Source organism: Anomalospiza imberbis, chromosome 3 (genome assembly GCF_031753505.1).
Source record: "Anomalospiza imberbis isolate Cuckoo-Finch-1a 21T00152 chromosome 3, ASM3175350v1, whole genome shotgun sequence".
Classification (NCBI taxonomy): domain Eukaryota; kingdom Metazoa; phylum Chordata; class Aves; order Passeriformes; family Viduidae; genus Anomalospiza; species Anomalospiza imberbis.
Window position 1 is genome coordinate 48,985,048 of NC_089683.1, and position 16,882 is coordinate 49,001,929.

At 39.3% G+C, this 16,882-nt stretch overlaps 1 protein-coding gene across 6 annotated transcripts in view; it reads left to right on the forward strand.

Moving 5' to 3' along the window:
- DSE (dermatan sulfate epimerase) overlaps positions 1-15,582 on the forward strand; it is a 34,978-nt gene extending 19,396 nt beyond the window's left edge. For all 6 annotated transcript variants that reach the window (XM_068184296.1, XM_068184299.1, XM_068184297.1 and 3 more), the window contains 4 exons: positions 5,434-5,687; positions 9,394-9,633; positions 10,622-10,829; positions 12,533-15,582. In XM_068184296.1, the coding sequence (XP_068040397.1) occupies positions 5,434-5,687; positions 9,394-9,633; positions 10,622-10,829; positions 12,533-14,297 (2,467 nt within the window). In that variant the 3' untranslated portion in view covers positions 14,298-15,582. The remainder of the gene's footprint in view (positions 1-5,433; positions 5,688-9,393; positions 9,634-10,621; positions 10,830-12,532) is intronic.
- The last annotated feature ends 1,300 nt before the right edge of the window (positions 15,583-16,882 follow it).

The following is a 16,882-nucleotide window of genomic DNA, read 5'->3' on the forward strand; positions in this document are numbered from 1 at the left end:
CTTGAGCAGCAGAGTTTGATTTAAATCCTTCCTTGAACTGGCCAGATTGTGTTTTTTTCCCGCTTGGCTTGTATTTCTAGGGAAATACTAAAAGAATCATAGAAACAGAATTGTTTGCATTGGAAGGGACATTAAAGATCCTCCAGTTCCAAAACCCTTGCACTGGGCAGGTACACCTTGGACTAGTCAAGGTTGCTGAAAGCCCCATCCAGCCAAACCTTGAACACTTCCAGGTTTGGGGTATCCACAACTTCTCTGGGCAACCTGTGCCAGTGCCTCACCACCCTCACAGTCAAGAGCTTCTTCATAACTCTTAATCTCCTTTTTTAGTTTAAAACCTTTCCCCCATGTCTTACCATTATCTGCCCATGGAAAAACCCTCTTTTTTATATGTCACTCCCCCTTTAGGTACTAGGAGGTTTCTGTAGACTTCCAGGCTGAACAACCCCATCTCTCTCAACCTGTCTGCATAGGAGAGGTGCTCAAGGCATCTGAGCTTCCTCTGAACTTGCTCCAGCAGGTCCATGTCCTTCTTATGTTGAGGAGCCCAGAGCAGTTTGTATCACTCCAGGTGGGGTCTCACCAGGGCTGACTAGAGGAGCAGAGTCCCCTCCATCTCCCTGCTGGCCGTGCTGCTTTTGATGAGCCCAGAACATTTGGTTTCCTGGGCTGCAGGTGCACATCACTGGGCCATGCCCAGCTTTTCATCCACATGAACCCCAAAATTCACCTCTGTAGGGCTGTTCTCAGTGAATTCTTTTCCCTCTCATGTCTGGGACTGCCCCAACCCAGGTGACCCTGCTTTCAGTAAGGAAGTAGTTACTTAGTAGTGAATAGTGAGAAATTAAAGAAACACGTTTCTACTGAGAGAAGAGGCAGTAGTAGCATCTGGAATGTTGTCAAGAAATTGAGAGGTTGTAGTGATCTTGGCTTTGTTGGTGATAGTGATTTTTACTTTCCATCCAAAATTTTATGCAAATGGTATACTTTTTTAGGGCTTGGCATTGCATTTAATGAAGGTGTTGTGTATACATAGAACAAATGCAGTTTCATGCATGACAGTTCTTGGTGCCATCAATTGATCAGTGGAAAACAGGGCCTTAACCCCCCTCTTCATATTCATTGTTCATTGTAGAAGGTGGCAAATCTAAAACAGATAAACCACATCGCACCATGCTAAAATTCTCAGCACATGTAGGAAAACCATGCTACTTATCCATAATTCCAGCCTTATCCATGATCTCTTTATTTCTCCAGTTTCTTCAGGGAGGATTTATATCAAACTCTAAATATTTAAAGTAACAAAAATATTTTATAGGACACAGATGAAAAAAACTTTAAAGAACACCCCAGGCATGTATTTATCCTATGCCATTCACAGGATTTGTCCAGACAGCAAATTTTTGTGCAGAACAATGCATATGGCTTTGGATGTTTATGGAATTTGATCATGAGGTAGCATGCGGGGTCTGTCATTGTTGTTGGGTCTCACTCCCTGATTGGGGTGGCCTGGAAAGGTGGAAAAATTTCTCCTCCAACCCGAGCTTCCAAAGAAAGACTCAGTAGTCTTCAGTCATCTGGTCTCAAGGTAGTTTCTTGTATGTTATCTAAAAGATTTCTCCCTGAGCTGCTGCAGTCCGTTCAGCAGTCAGGCAAGGGCACACTCCGATGCCCAGGGGGCTGGTGCCCTCTTTTATATCTTATATTACGTATTAGATGTTTACAGGTTTCCCCGATGCCCATCACCTATACTGAACAGTGACTTTCTACTCTAAACCAATCTGTGAGTGCCAACATCACCAAGAACATGGAGGTTAGGAAAAAGAAAGAAAGAGGACAGGGCACACCCAAATCCCTCCATCTTAGAACTTCTGACTCCCATGTACAAAACTCAGACCCCTCTGTACAAGGCCTAAAACCCCCCTGTACAGCACTCAAAAATTCTTCCTTTCACTTTGTGACTACTTCTACTATAATATCTAAAGTTTTGTGATTTCTTGTTCTTCCTGCAAAGCTGGTAAATTGTTCCATGGAACAGGTTCAAAGCCACAGGGGTCTGCGGCTGCATTCCAGGGTCTCAAATGCTTTTGACCTGGGCCCGGAACATCCAAGAGTGTCCAAGGGACATTCTGTGTTCCGACAGTAGCAAACCTCTTCAGCACTTTTTGCTCTTTCAAAATCTTCTAAAGTTTCCAGATAGGCATCTCTTCCAAATATACCTACTCCTACAGATACAGGTATATAAGTGCAAAAAGGTATTGTAGGGGTGCCTTTATCTTTTAGAATTCAGACTATATTTTAGAATTTTTAACAGTTGACTTCGCTCAAAATTCATATGTCTGCAACTAAGTAGTTGTTCTGTATAAAAGAACCCATTATAGATATTTTTATTTACTTTGGATTTGTTTGTTTGCTTTTGTAACACCTGATGCCTTTAAAGACTGACAAGGTTAATGCAGCCTTGAGGTAGAAGTTACTTGCTGTCGTCAGACACAGTTAATTGTGAAGCTGAAGTTCATACTCTCTGGTGTTCAGTTTTAGTCTTGAGTGGCTTAGAAAATAGCTTGTTGTACAGGGCAAAGTGTGGGCTTGTTTTTACCTATCTTTGAATAAATACATACCACTTTTCTTAGTAGTTAAGAATTAGCCCTGAAAACACTTTTTTCACTTACGTTCAGTGCATGCCTGTGGTTATGTGCTTTCCCCCAGTTTATCAGCCAGGCTATTTACCAAGTCTGACACTGGGGGATGCATTTGAAAAATGAGAATGTAATTTAGGTACAAATCCATGTAATGCTATTTGATCATTCTTCTTGTGAATCATATTCCACATGTTTGGTGTACATTGCTTGATTCCCTTGAAACTAAGTTAAGGGGGGTAGCACTGATTTATAGCGACTAAAGAGTTGTGTCTTCAAACAACTTCACCTTAAGAACAGATGTTAACTGTGGCTTTGTGTGTTTAGAAATTAGGATCTTCAAATCATCATCTTTGATTTTCTCTATTACTTGTGTAAATCTCCTCTGTGAAATTTTGTACAAGACGTAACTGTACAGAAGTGCAATTTGAGGGCAGTTATGACAAAATTGCTTGTCTAACCCAAGCTGGGTAACTATGTCAGTATGTATGATAAGGGAGCCTAACATAAGGGTTTTTACACTGAAAGCCTGTGGGGTTTGTTTTGGTATCGTTTTTGGTTTGTTTGTTTGTTTTTTTTTCTGGAAGAGATCAGGAGCCTAAATTCAGTTATAACTTCTCAATTTATCCCCTCCCATGTAGAAGACTGCTTTCTGTTTTGTCAGAAGCAGTGCCATGGAGACTACTATATGCTCGTACACTGTAGAATTTGATGTGGTATTCTGTTAGAAACTAAACATAAAGTAAGCATGCATTTTAACAGTGAAAGTTACAATAAATCAGTTCCACTGGCAAATCCCATTTTAAATTTAGTCAGGTAAAGAGCAGGTTTAAGCAGAATAGGTTTAGCAGAATTTAATTAGGAGCTTGTGTGTTGTTAAAAGGATACTGAACTTTTAATTAAGTATTTTAAATTAGCTCAAATTCTTTCATTGTACTTTTCTTCCACCCTAATGTATAGTTTAGCATCAAACTCTTTGTAGTTGTTCCAAGCAGGTGCCTTTAAAGTGAAATTTCCTGTACTCTGATTTCTGAATAAGCAAAGGTTTAATGAAACTAAAAATACTTTGGAAATTAGAATTCATGATATAGCTGATCAAAGGAATTTTTCTGTCTCAAAGGATTCCTGACAGGAATCATGGTGCCAGAGTGTTGCATATAATTGGCATAGAATGTAACTTTAGTTTTATGTATAAGATCAACAACATTTTAATAGTTCCTTCAATTATAAGGAAAGATGAAGAAGCAAAAATAGAGAATTAATTGAGATTGACAAATAACCAGATAACTCAGACTGATGTATTTAATTTAAATCTGTGAGACAAATATTTCATTTAAAAAAAGGAAAAAAGAATGTTTAACTTCACTGCAAGCAGAAGATGGAATCAAAGCTGAGAGAAAGTGAACAGTTAAAACTGTTGGAAATTCAGCTGATCAAAAAGCATATGGAGAGTTTCCTTACATGAGAGTATGAATATCCCAAACTTGAGTTCTTCCAATGATTTAAATATGCTGAAATAAAAATTAAAGGTCTTTTTTTTTACTTGCACATGGTGTCTTTTACCAGCACTGCAGTGCCTTAGGCTGATGGTCATAATTTCTACATGCTTTATTAATGCATTTGGAATGCCAATAAATGCTTCTGTAGCAGATTTTTTTCATTTTATCTTACTCTTTGGGGAATTTTTTTCTCATCTGTTCACACTGCTACTTACACAAATGAAGATGAAATCCTATTTGTCGAGTTATAAAGTAGCTGAAACTGCAATGTGTGTGCCTTCAGGAGCACACCAACATTTCTACTGATTGCAGTAAGACACTCATGTCAACAATTTAAATTCATTTCTGTAATAAATAATCGATTGCAAAAAAAGTGAAAGAGGAGAACATGAAAGCCTGAAAGCAACTGATGATTTTTCAGTTTATAAAAGTTTACTTTCACTATGTATTCCTTCACATTTTTATTTCTGTAGAACCATGGTCTGGAAGTACTGTAAGTACTGCAAAACTAAAGTCATTGATACACAATGTATGCCTGATTTAAGAGGAATATTTGCTCCATACTACCTATATTATGAAATTTCTTGGTAAAAATTTACTATTTTGCTGGGTTCGGTGTAATCATTGGACAGAGCCAGTAGTTCCTAGAAAATAATTTTTCAGTATTGACAGCATTTTACCTCTTTTCTATCTTATCGTTAAAAAATCCCAGAGTTTATTAAGAATGTTAATTCAAGCTGTAGTAAAACTAAGTTTCCTTTTCTCTGCTTCTGTCCTTGAGTGCATTTGGGACATGAAAAAACAGTATAGTGAGTTGTTTTATTAGACTTGCTTTAAAGACAGCTTTAGTCTCATAGGCACCATTTATCATCAACTGACTCATTTGGAAAAGGAAAAAGATTTGTTACAGGAGGTTGGAGGAGTATAAACCATTGCATATTACTTTATCACAAAAATTATATGAATCTTACTTCAGATTAATAGATTTCATTTCTGTACAATCAATATTCTCCCTATTTTTCTCCTAGCAAAACCCAGAATATTTCAGACATTTTTTCTAATATTTAGCACCTTAATCTTTCTAATAAAGCTTTTGAGCTTTGAAGATTAATGTTGTCCATGCTTAGGATGGGAAAAATAGTTCAGTTCAGAGACTTGATAAGTAGCTTACTACTGTGTTAAAATTCAACATGAATGATCTAACTTTGGAGATGTTAAGTCATACACTTATCACAGTACAGTAAGGGGGCAAACTAAGTAGGTCAAAATTAATTGCTGTCTTTATTTATTGACAGGCTAGTGAAGGATGCCCCCTGGGATGAAGTCCCTCTTGCTCACTCCTTGGTTGGTTTTGCCACGGCTTATGACTTCTTGTACAGCTACCTTAGCAAGATTCAACAGGAGAGATTTCTTGAAGTAATTGCCAATGCCTCAGGATACATGTACGAAACATCATACAGACGTGGATGGGGCTTCCAGTACCTTCACAACCACCAGCCTACCAACTGTGTGGCCCTGCTGGCTGGAAGCCTGGTTCTGATGAATCAAGGTATGTGCTAAGCCATAGGAATGTTTTTTCTGAAGTGTATCAACTCAAATCAGCCACTTATGTAGCAAAGTTAAGGATTTGATAAAAATGCTTCTTACTGTACAGCAGTATTGGGTTTGCTCTTTTGCTGCTTAGTAAAATTTAATTTACTGAATAGAACAAAAGTCTGGGCAGATGTACAAGGCATGATGTGTGTGTATATAAATTCAATTTTCTAAGTGATTCTGAAATTCTTACCCCACAGTTTGTAAGAGCTAAAAATCCCCTTGTATGCAGTTTGTCCAGTCCTGATTCATGGACAGTGTCTTTCAGAGTAGATTATCAATGTAGAATGATGCACTTGGTCTCCTTACACAAAGCATCGTGAAAGTCAGCAGTCAGAAATGCCCAGTGATCTGACCTGGGAGCCAGACAACAGGATAACCTGGAATTTCATCCACGACTTCTGTCCTGTCACCTGGGGGAGCTGCAAAAGTGTAACTTTATCAAGTTACAAGTGCCACAGCTTAGGACCTTTCTTCCCAACAGCCTTTTCTATGGGGATATGCAATGCTGTACTTTTTTTCCCTTTGAACTCTGCCATTGCACCCCACAACCAACATTTGTGCCTGGTTTCCTCTTCTTCTTTGCTTCGGGGACAGAAAACCATCCTTCCCATTTCCAAGGTGAATGCCCTGGCCTGTAGCTTTTGCCTGCTCTGTTGAGGGGCTGTCCCTGTCCTGCTGGAGAATGCAAGTCACAGAGTGAGAGAGAGAAAACAGGTGAGCAATCCTGACTTTAAACCCCAGAGGTACTTCAGCTGAGAGAGGGAAGTTATGGAGCCAGCTCCTGCTTTTATAAGAATTAATCCTTACTTTATCAGGTGATTATTTTATATGTGCTAGAAGTATTTTGAAAACATGATTCCCAATGGAATTACTTACACACTGCAAGTCAAGGAAATCTAGTTTCTGGATGCTGATGGTGTTGCCAAGCTGCTCAGCCCTGCCAAACAGAGGCACATCTGCACATCACTGGAGCTTTCAAGTGCCCAAAGAGATGTGACAAAAAACTGGCGCCTGCTGGGTTTGGAAGGTCATTTTTTGCTAAGTGCCTGTCAAAACAGACACACTGACTGATGTGTATATGTTGAAAAGTATCAAGAGCATGTGTGGAAGTTATTGCCTATCCTTCTGTCTTGCTTTCCACAAATTGAAGACTCAAGCTATGTTTATTCAGTGGTTTTGCTAAATTTCATATAATTCCAGCCTTCCCTAAGCCTTTGTTGGTGCAGAAAGCTGACAGTTTGCGAGATGATTGTACTTTTCATTAAGGTATAGACCATAAGTATGCTGTGTGAAAAATTATGAAAACATCACAAAGCTGGCCAATATTTTTTTTCACTAAATTGTTGGTGTCTGGGGGGAAGAGGAAGAAAAAAAGCAGGAAACTAATGAATTCTTGAGCAATTTGAAAATAGTAGTATTATTTCAAATGAAAATAGGTCAAAATAGACTGTATATTTCTAAATTAAAATGCTATTCTTTTGATATAGAGAAAAATTTTTTTTTAAATAGCAACTTAAATGAGGTTTTTCTGTTAGTCTAAAATTAAAAAAAAATAACAAACCGTAATTCCAATATGAATGAAAATAATCTGAAGGAGAAAAAATAGCAAGGGAGAAAAGGGATGAACATGTTATCCTTCTGTTTCAGATACATAGCAATTGCAAATAATGTATCCCAGTGCAGACCTTTCTCACAGAAGGTTTAAATTCCAACTAGTAAGTTTAAACAGAATTCAGCTATTGAAGCCTGTAGAGACTAAACAGCCAATTTAAAAGAGTGCAAATGTTGCCAAAGAAATGAAAAATGAAACTAATTGAAGTTAATTCTGAGCACGTGCGTATGGCGAAGTCTTTGCACTTAAACACTCAGATGTTCAAAATAGAAACTTGAGTAAGGCTTTGATAGATATAGATAGCTGGCTTATATACTTCTAAATTTAGGTGAGTTTTTTTCTGGTTTGTCTTGTAGCCTGACAGGGTGTTGATTCTTTTAATTTTTTTCATTTCAATGTAATTATTCTTTTAGTGTACTATAAGTGTAGCATTATAGCATAGATACACCCAAAGTAAACAGAACATTAATGCATTACAATGGTAAAGACACTGTGCTGAACCATGGCAAATAACATTCTTGAGGCAGTCATAGCTTCCCTTTTATGTCACAAGGGAAAACAGGAGTGGAAACATTCGGGATTTGATTCTGACAGACCACTGTGCTGCCAGCTCCATGAAGAGTAATGAAAGAATGTCTTAATAGCTGTGAGTGAAGTGGAAGTAAGTAGTACCACTGCCACTGCTGCTCAGGCCTTCCCCATCACAGTTTTCTCTTCAGCCAGGCATTTAAATTACAGTGATAGACTCAGGTTGTCTGTTTTGCTTAGACACTGCTATTTTTTTTTTGTCTCTGTTAACTGAGCAGGATTTGGCAGCCTTGACTAGTAGAATGCCTGAATTACTCATCACTCTGCTGAGCGTAAATACAGTGTTGGTGGCAATGAGATGAAACACTGAGTAACAGGATTGAATGTAGCTCCTACTCCCTTAGCACATGTGCTTCATTCAGCCAGGCACTGCTTCACCACGTAGTGGGGTGTAACATGTGCCAGCTGGGCTTTGCTATAGGGTGGAATTAAGTCTGGTTTAGTCTGTGTCCAGATACTTTGAACTGGGAGAACACTAAGCTGCCATGTAGAAGCACAAGGCAGTTGATTTCTGTTTAGTCCTACCTCTCTTGCTACTCAATCCAAAATAGCCTTTCCTCTGCTGGATTCCATGTGCTGACTTCTGCAATACATAAATGCGGTGCTGAGGCCCTCATGCTTGGGCTTAGTGAAAGCAGACTGGCACTGAGAAAGTTTCTCATGACTTCTTCCCAGGTCCTGATTTGTGTAGAGCAGACCAATACAGTAAAATCTCTGAAATGCTTTTGTTTAGAAAAACTGAAATTGCTTAGGTCATGTATATGTGGATGCTGAGAATTTATCTGCTTGGAAGATTAATTTTATTCTGGAATTAAGGAACCTACTTTTGGAATTACCCATGCAAAGCTCTTCCAAAAATACCTTTTATGCGGATAACCCTTTAAGTTGTACAACAAACTGAAAATATAAGTAGAACAGAGCAGGTCTTAAAATAGAGCATGAGTTCGCTCATCGTCATATCAGTTAACTGCAGCTCAAATGTGAACTTTTTTTACTTTTTTAGTCTCTGTGGATCTCCTTGCCATGCTGGTGATCCTGCCAGAGAAGAATGATGAGAATTGTTGCATTATTGGAGCCCTCTAGTGGGGCCATTGGTTTGTTTTCATACAGCTTTAATTTGACATGGAATAAATAGTCTTGGTTTGGCTCTTCCCTTTTTTGCATGTCCTGAATGCGTTAAGGAAATTTTCTTTTTAAGTTGTAAAGCATAGCCCCATATTATTGGCAAAAAAAGGTGTTTGATAGATTTTCCAGTGCTCATGTGACCTTGCTTTGCTGCATTTAAATACAGTATTTTATTTTTCACCTTAGAAGTACAGGGATGCTGCAGCAATAGGTTGTATTATAGACTCTGGACTGCAGATTCCTTGTTGTGAAGGACCCCACTATGGAAGTACAGACAGCACCATCTGTGAACTATTGTGTTGTAATTAGTTTTGCCATTGTCTTTTTCTTTCAGGCTACCTTCAGGAAGCTTACTTGTGGACCAAGCAAGTGTTGGCAATCATGGAGAAGTCAGTAGTCCTGCTGCAGGAGGTCACAGATGGCTCCCTCTATGAAGGGGTGGCTTATGGCAGCTACACAACCAGATCACTGTTTCAGTACATGTTTCTTGTCCAAAGGCATTTTGACATCAATCACTTCAGCCACCCCTGGCTCAAGCAGCACTTTGCATTTATGTACAGGACTGTCCTGCCTGGTAGGTCCTTTGGCTGAATGAAGATAAATCTCTTTATTTTTGAAGCAGCAATGAATTTCATACTTTAAATAGGTCATTTTAAAACAACACTCTACTTAGATTCTTTTCAAAATAACCATTTCCTTGGGTTTTACCTTCAACAGTTATCAAAACAGTAACATCCTTGTTTATCACTGCTTATTAATGAGGGACAACTTCCACTAGCACAGGCTGCTCAAAGCCCCATCCAACCTATCCTTAAACACTGCCAGGAGTGGAGCATCCACAACTTCACAAGCTGTTCACATGCCTCACTGTTCCCACAGGAAAGAACCTCTTCCTCATTTCTAGACTAGGTCTACCATCTTTCAGTTTAAAGCTGTTGCCCCTTGTGTTGCTTATTTGCAGGATACTTAATTAGGAACTTACATTGCTCAAATTCCAGGTTAAAAAAACTTAGATAACTCTCTTGGAACCCCAGATCTATGCATGTATGCAAGGGGGGCTGAATGCAGCTTTGGTATGCCAGCACAAGTACATAAGGAATTGTGCTGTCTCCATGTGAGACCTCAGGGATCCTTTTGGAAGAGGTTCCTAAGAGCAAAATGAACTCATGATGGTTTCAAGGTGAAGCTGATTATTTTGTTCTTTTGGAGCACCTCTGGTTTATTACTTTGCAGAGTATAGGTTGCCATAAAAACAGTAAAGCTGTAAAGGGAAAAGTTACCTTTGCCAGACTTGAGTGAGGAGAGGAAGTGGATTGCATCTTAGATTTTGTGTAGTACTTTGGCTATCTGTAGCCCAAAGCCAAGGAAGAAAGGTGAATATTCAAGTTAGCTGCAGCAGAAGAAAACCACTCCTGTGTAACCTATTTATGGCTCATTTACAACCAGGTCTATAAACATCAGAAAAGGCTGCTTCTGTTTGCACCGCTTGGCTTCACCGGCATGCTCTTCAAAAGCAGCTTTGTGTGCTTATTTTTTCTTTCTCCTTTTCGCTTTTCCCCAAGGCTTCCAGAGAACTGTGGCCATCGCAGATTCCAACTATAACTGGTTCTACGGGCCGGAGAGCCAGCTGGTGTTTCTCGACAAGTTTGTCATGCGCAATGGCAGTGGGAACTGGCTGGCAGAGCAGATTAGAAGGAACCGAGTGGTGGAGGGCCCAGGCACACCATCCAAAGGGCAGAGGTGGTGCACTCTCCACACTGAATTTCTCTGGTATGAAAGGGAATGAGTGGGCTCAAAAGGAACCTGGCAGCTGTTTGCTGTTAGTGATAATTCATTATTTTTAGATGTGCACCATACAGACTGGGCTCAGGCTGTCCGTGTGCCACCCAGGGTCATGAGGCACAGAAGAACTTCTTCACTTAGCACAGGTTGCCACAGGGAACACCCTGGTCTTGCCCTACATCTGTTTTTATGGTTTCTTTCCACTGTCTATTGCTTTCATAGAATATAGGCCATTCCAAAGGAACTGAAAATTTGCCTCTATGTAGTCTTTGTTTAATTTGGTCTGTTCTAATGGGGTTTAATCCCGTTGTGTTCTTTTATAATGAATTAGGTGAATATTTAAAGCTTAGTTTTCATTCAAAAGTTTTGTAAAATAGTATAAACTTTCTTTTAAAAGCTAAATAATCCAAGCAGTAAGGCTAGTGTTAACAGGATTTGCACACTAATTAGCAAGTTATGCTTGGAAAATATGCCATGCTAGATGGCTAGATGGATATTTTTCCATGCAATTTTCAGCTATGCTAACTTCTATGTCAATCTTCTTAAAGTAAGAAATTAAAAGATTCAAGAAACTTTAGATCCACATATTAATTCCCTTTGCTTGTGGAGATATCAACTATATTTTTGAGGAATCAGTGTAGCTCTTTCTCTCTTGCAAGAAAAATTTTATTGAGTATCTGTTGGTTTGCACTTATGATGTGCACATTAGAGTGCATCTTTGTTAGGCTCCAAGCAGTCTTCATCTTGTTACTTGCAAAATACAGAATCTCTCCTCTACAACCTCATCCCATCACTGTTTTCTCCTGTGTCTCCATGGAAATTTTTGTATTGTTTAGGGCCTGCCAGAAACTCTTGGTTAGTTGTAAGAATAAATCTGATTCTAGAACCGTCTAACAGAAATATTAGTGGGCTTAATATGGTTTTGTTTATTTTGGTTGCTTAAAAACAATGCTAGAAGATTAAGTTTTGTTTTGAATTTTTGTTGTTTTAACTTCCATAGATAAAATTGTAGTATTTTTAACCTTTTCTGGAATTAAGGCTTCTTTTTAAACAAAATGTCTTATATCTTACAATTCATACAAGAAAAAAACATGAAAATTTTTCTTCAGCCTAGTTTGGAGAAAAATAATTATATACATTAACTGACACAAATAATAAACATTTAACTTTCAGAATGCCTTCTCATTAATTTTTAATTTATTGCCTATTCTGTTTGAAGACTACAGACTTCTGTAATCATCATTTTGGGGAAACAGATACTCCTCTTTGTTAAGTAGTCAGTAAATAGGCACAAATGCTGATGTCTAGGCAGTGTCTGCAGCCTGGTCTAATCTGACTTTTTTAAAGATCTGTGTTATAGTTGGTAGTTTTATGACTATCTAGGACAACATATAGCTAGTTAGAAATTAGTGGTACTCTTTATTTTTGAACTGTAGAAAGATTGCTTCCTTTAAATGCAGACCAGATGCTTTCAGCTATTGTTCTGTAAAAAGCGCACAACAAATTTGTATAGGGATTAGTATGATGAATGATAATTACATCTATGTTATTAGGAAGCGTAACTGTGGGCTTTATATTGTTGGCTTGCTCCTTGATGTAGCTAGTGAATGTTTTTTTGAGTTTTGTACAAGTGCTGATAGTGGAATCAGTCAAGTGATTTTTGACCCCATTTTTCCCATCTTTTTTTGCAGGTATGATGCAAGTTTACGCTCTGTACCTCCACCAGACTATGGGGTTCCTAAGCTGCATTATTTTGAGGACTGGGGAGTGGTAACTTATGGAAGTGCTTTGCCAGCTGAAATCAACAGGCCTTTCCTTTCCTTCAAGTCAGGAAAGCTGGGAGGACGTGCAATATACGATATTGTTCATAAGAACAAGTACAAAGAGTGGATCAAGGGGTGGAGGAACTTTAATGCTGGCCACGAACACCCAGACCAGAACTCCTTCACTTTTGCTCCCAATGGCGTACCTTTCATAACAGAAGCTCTGTATGGGCCAAAATATACTTTTTTAAATAATGTATTAATGTTTTCCCCTGCTGTGTCTAAGAGCTGCTTCTCCCCATGGGAAGGGCAGATTACAGAAGACTGTTCCTCAAAGTGGCTTAAATATAAACATGACTTGGCTGGCGACTGTCAGGGACGAGTAGTTGCCGCCACAGAGAGAAGCGGGGTGGTTTTTATCAGGGGAGAAGGAGTGGGTGCATACAACCCTAAACTGAAGCTAAGAAAATTGCAACGAAACCTTATACTTCTCCATCCCCAGCTTCTCTTGCTAGTGGACCAAATCCACCTAGAAGATGACAGCCCTCTGGAGGCAGCAACCAGTTTCTTCCACAATGTGGATGTGCCTTTTGAAGAAACAGTTGTTGATGATGTCCATGGGGCCTTTATTAGGCACCATGATGGGATATATAAGATGTACTGGATGGATGACACCGGCCACAGTGAGAAAGCCACCATTGCCTCGAGGATGTATCCCCGGGGCTACCCCTACAACGGAACAAACTACGTGAATGTAACGACCCTGCTGCGGCACCCCGTCACGAGGGCCATCTACCTTTTCATTGGGCCCTCTGTGGACGTGCAGAGCTTCACTGTGCGTGGAGATTCCCCGCAGCTGGATGTTTTTGTGACCACTGGTGAGCATGCCTACGCCGTGTACCTGTGGCCCGTCGAGGATGGCTCCCGCTCTGCCTTTGCACAGGTTATTGCAGACCGCCAGAAAATTGTCTTTGACCGAGCCTCTGCCATTAGGAGCTCCACAGTGCCAGAAGTGAAGGACTATGTAGGGATTGTGGAGAAGAACTTGCAACATTTTAAGCCCGTCTTCCAGCAGCTTGAGAAGCAGATCCTATCTCGTGTACGCAACACAGCCAGCTTTAGGAAGACTGCTGAGCGCCTGCTGAGGTTTTCAGATAAGAGACAGACAGAGGAGGCCATTGACAGGATATTTGCAATCTCTCAGAGGCAGCAGCAGCAGCAGCAGCGTGGCAGAGCAAAGAAAAACAGAAAGGTAGCCAAAGGCTACAAATTTGTTGATGCCGTTCCTGACATTTTTGCACAGATTGAGGTAAATGAAAGAAAAGTGCGACAAAAGGCACAGACTCAGGCACAAAAAGAGTTGCCTGTAGACGAAGACGAGGAAATGAAAGATCTTCTGGACTTTGCAGATATCACTTATGTGAAGCACAAAACTGGGGTGTCAATCAAAGGCAGATCAGGGCTGACACAGATGGTGGCAACTGCTCGAAGTGCCCCATCAATATCAGCTTCTTATACTCGCCTCTTTCTAATTCTTAACATTGCTATTTTTTTTGTCATGCTAGCAATGCAGCTCACGTATTTCCAGAAGGCCAAGAGACTGCATGGCCAAAGATGTCTATATGCAATACTTTTAGTAGACAGCTGTATATTATTGTGGCTGTATTCTTCCTGTTCTCAGTCACAATGTTAGCAGAAGACCTCTACTAGTTGACCAGTTTATGGTCATATATGTCTATGCAAAAACATTAACCCTAATAGGGCCAAAGTTTATATCTTCTCTTTTTTTATTTTCTTTTTTTTTTTTTTTTCCAAAACATTCCAAAAACATCTGGGGAAAGATTGTTTTCAGACCAGAAGGGATTAAAGAATAGGGCAAGCAATTAATATCTCAGAAAAATCAGTACTTAATAAGTACTCCTTCTTTGTGATTTGAGTTGGGACTCACATCTGAGGGAATGTTATGCTTTGTTCATCAGAGTTCAGTAATGAAAAGTTGTAATTAATTTTTTGGTGAGAAGAGCCCTCGTGATAGGTTTATTTCTAAGGTCTTTTTTTATACAGAATTTGATTTGCATGTAATGAGTTTTCATTTCAGGCTGCTAGGGATGTCTCTGGACATTCTCCTAAGATGAGGACATTCAAACATACATATACAAGGCAGATCTCAGCAAAAGACTTAATTTCTGTCTGCCAAACCAAAGAATGGCTCAATATGGGACACCCCTGTATCATTATTGCAGACCCTTATATTGTCCCATGCTTTACAATTCTGGCACAGTGGGGAAATGACAATCATGTCAGTGCTTACCAAGTGAGAGCCACATCACTAGTAGGTAGTAGTAGAAGGCAAATATGGGTTTAACTCAAAGTAGAACAGAATGCAATTCTCAGGAAAATAAAACCATTTACATTTTAGCCAAGTGTAGGCTGTAGAATGCTGAATTCTCTAGGGTCTGTTCTCCATTTTACAAGGGTTTCAAGAAAGTCTTCTATCGTTTGAAGCATGTCTTAGTAGGGAAATAATGTCCTAGATCACTGCCCTTCCATATGTAATTTTAAAAATACAAAGAACCAAAGCAATCCTGTGGTAACCTCAGCAACTGCCAGTATGGAAAAGTATGTATTAAGGAAGTATTTAATGTCTTTTTTCTTTTCAAATGGCTAGAAAGTGGACAGTTAAAATTTTGTGAACAGCCTGTTCTCTATAAAGCACCAGCAAGGGTTCTGCAAGCTCTTGGTGGCCCCAGGTCAATTATTTGAGGATTAGTGGTAAATGGAATCATGTGGTTTATGACAAAAATAAGTTTGACATCTCCACATATATTCCCCTCTGTTCATTAAACTAATTTCAAAAATTCATAGCTGTTTGAGAAGATGGAAACTGTGGAATTTGGGCATACCTGTATGTCTCTACAGAAAAACAATTCTTCAGTACATTTGCTAAATAAAAGCATTATAATTATCTCTAAGGAAAAGTTGTTTTTCTTTTATTTAAATAGTTTTCCTGATAATTACAGTAATTATGTTCATCAGCACTTGCTTCAAACCAGAAACCTTTGCTTCCTCTTCTTTACACCATTTAAATGTATGTTATCTACATTACTCCTGTTAAGCCTTCTCCAAGTCTGTGTTTTGAAATGTGATGAGTTTTCCTTGTCTAAACATCTTCAGTGAATAAGTCAGAACATATTCACTAGGTTCCAGCTCCTGAGTCAGTTAAGAGCACTGTATTCACATAAATAAGCCCTACTGCAGTCTCCAATGCCTGGATTTATTCAATGAAATTGGCTACATTTTATCTGAGCAAAGATTTAGGTACCCAGTTAATTTCTGATCCATGCATAGTCTCTGCATTATGAAAGCCTTCAGACAGTAACCCAGCTCACCTAAGACCTTGGAACACCTTCAAGGCATCCCTTCTCCCTTTCCCTGATTGCAAAGGACATATGAGGTATCAGATAATTGTCTATTTCAACTCACTCACTTTGTTTCTTAAGGCAAAGGGAGCTGAGCCTGGGGAGTCTCACCCATACAGCTCGAGGTTGGTAGTGGTGCCTGCTGAAAGCGACTAAACTGTGACAGGCTGTGGATAACTGGAAATCTCTTTACTTCTGCCTTTGCATTGTGATGACATAAACACATGCAAAAATAGTTGTTGCCTTATGTTCAATTTTTAAAACACTCTTAGTTTTCCAATATTAGGTGATACTATTATTTGCCATGAAACACCAAAAAAATCAAGAGTTTATTTCATGTCTATGCACATTTCCCCTGTGTCAATTTGCTATTGCTTTGAACAACCACAAAGCCACCCTGTAGTCTAGAAGACTAAGAAGTGCCTGCAATTCTTTGTCTGCTGTGTGGCTCTAAGTTCTAGCATGGGATTTGTGTAGCTGTCAAATGAAACTGCAGAGATTAGCAATTAAGGTATAGTTTTGCACGTTAGCTCTCATTTACTACGCTTCTCTGCACTGTTCCAGCAGTGCCAAGGGAAAGAGGAGGCTGAAAGAGCTGCCCATGCTCACAGCCAGGTCTTAAAGCAGCTTTTAAAGCAGACCAGCATTCAAACAAACAGTGTGTATGCAATGATATTGTAAAGCAAAATGAAATGCATCAGCCTGACCCTCCTCAATGAGAGACCAGACCCATTTCAGCATAAAGTGTGCATCCAGGGGGTTTGCAGCCTGTGCTTGGTTTGCATCCGTTAAGGAATTATGTGTATATGACTGTCATTACTTGCTGCTCCAAACTCCACTTGCACAGATGTGACTTTGA